Genomic DNA, 1,936 nt, shown 5'->3' on the forward strand with positions numbered 1-1,936 from the left:
GATGTGCCTGGGAGTTACTTATTTCAAGGCAGATCAGTGGCTCTGCAGAAGCTAAGAAGGGTTAGTAGCCAACAACCTTACCTGAGCATCTCCATAAAACTCTCTAGGATGTTCATGGAGAGCAACCCAGGTTGTACAACCTAATTAGGCTAGTGATCTTGCTACAGAATGTAGGACTGAGTAGTTTTAGCACGCTGTTTTAGCCCAAATGATCCATACCCCAGAAAAACATGGGTATTTCCCCTTATGCTGGCAACTCACCGTATTTTAGTTCACAGATCTGACTGTCTTTCTTCTTTAGTTTCTCACAGATCTTTTCCACGGGGATGTGATGACTCATGGGCTTTGATACCTCATTAATGATTTTGGTGGCTGCATCACTTGTGGCCCCAACATAATAACACTACAGGGAAGAAAAGAATGAGGTGGGGATGCATGGAAAAATACTTGTAAAAGGAGAGTTTTCTATCCATCTTCTCTCCTCACTAGGTTTTGCAGCTAGATGTTTACTGTTACAGACCCTTTCCAAGTGACCGCTATAGACAAGCAAAAAAGCAGCGTAACTCTGAGCCCAGGGTACTGAGCAGACATTTCCCATCACGCTGCTTTTAAAAAGCTGTTGAGGCTGGTTGTCTTGTTTCTCAATTTTTAAAAAAACTGAATTGGATTGAAAATAAAGTCTTCTACATTCAAAGAGAAAGACTTTCTGAAGCGTTCCCCCTCTGTGTTTCTGATGGTGTCTCGCTGTAGTTCTCTTCTTAGGAGAGTTCAGGGACTTTTCCTGGGGCTTTCCATTTGCAGATTGCCCTCTGTTTTTAGTTAGGGCAATTTGGTTTTCCTTTATTTAGTTTTCAGCTAAACAGCTGAAGAGCATAAATACTTTAACAGCTTATATAGCACCCCAAATACAGTTTAAGGGACAAGCAAGTCCTACAGTAAATAAAAGCTTTGTAATCCCCTGTGCTTCAGTAACAGGAAGAAACAAGGTCAGCCAGAAAGATGTCTGTTGACATATTGTGGTTTTGTTTTTTTAAGGTGAAGAGGTCGAACTCCTCAAGTCCTCTCTTAGAAAAAAATACAGGACCAATTGTGGCCACAGAGCTAGGAACAACAGCCCCTGGGAAACCATATCATACAACTCAGAAGCACTCATCTCCCCTCATTTGCCAAGTATTCTACAACTTATTCCCTCAAGAGGCAAGTATCATTGACTACTACTACTTACCAGGCGGTTCTCTTTGCCTTTTGCTTCTTTGCAGGATTTCAAGAGCTCCTTTTCAATATTGGCAGGTGTGAATTCAACATCGTTGTCCTTTAGACTCTGGTAGAACCTTCCCAGGAACGTGACACACACTGGAAAGGAAGATGGATGGAGTTATCTGCCACTGCAGTAATCTCCAGGCAGCTCTTAGAGGTCACTTGTAGAAATTTGGAGAGTAGAACTTCTAGAAGCTGCATTAGCAGTCAGTGACTTCACATGTATTTCAGTGAGTCTTTCAGAGCACACGTGAATCAACAATATGCCCTGGTATTTTTGGTGAGTTTTTTGACAATCTGAGAAACTAGATCCATGGAAGTGTCCAGTGGCTTCTGTACACTGTCCTGAGTGAGCAGCAGGATTCAGCTGAGGGATACAAGACAAAAGAGTGCCCGTGCAAAAATGTAAACTTAATTTGCTGTGTTACTCTTGCTGCTTTGGGAAGCAACTTGTCAGACCACAGGCTTCAAAACCAGTTCTGATTGAAAAAGAACTCTCTCTACATAATCCCATTAGACTCCACGTGTGCTGTTTTTAGTAATACGGTATCACTGATTATCAAGTTGGTTCAGTTCATAGGTAAGTTATTTCCACGAGAAAAAGAAATTATGTGATCACACGCTACATCCACTTGGCGTGTTTCTCCTCTCTTCATTCCCACAAGCTTCTGAATCGGTT

General features: G+C 41.9%; 1 protein-coding gene across 1 annotated transcript; it reads right to left on the reverse strand.

Annotated features, from left to right (window-relative positions):
- Positions 1-261: 261 nt before the first annotated feature.
- On the reverse strand, positions 262-1,353 carry LOC104155321 (mesencephalic astrocyte-derived neurotrophic factor-like; the record flags this gene model as incomplete). Its single annotated transcript, XM_009705462.1, has 2 exons — positions 262-403; positions 1,226-1,353. Coding segments are annotated over 2 exons (270 nt in total), but the record flags the coding sequence as incomplete, so codon positions are not given.
- Positions 1,354-1,936: the final 583 nt, after the last annotated feature.

Source organism: Cariama cristata, unplaced genomic scaffold, assembly GCF_000690535.1.
Source record: "Cariama cristata isolate BGI_N322 unplaced genomic scaffold, ASM69053v1 scaffold45098, whole genome shotgun sequence".
NCBI lineage: Eukaryota > Metazoa > Chordata > Aves > Cariamiformes > Cariamidae > Cariama > Cariama cristata.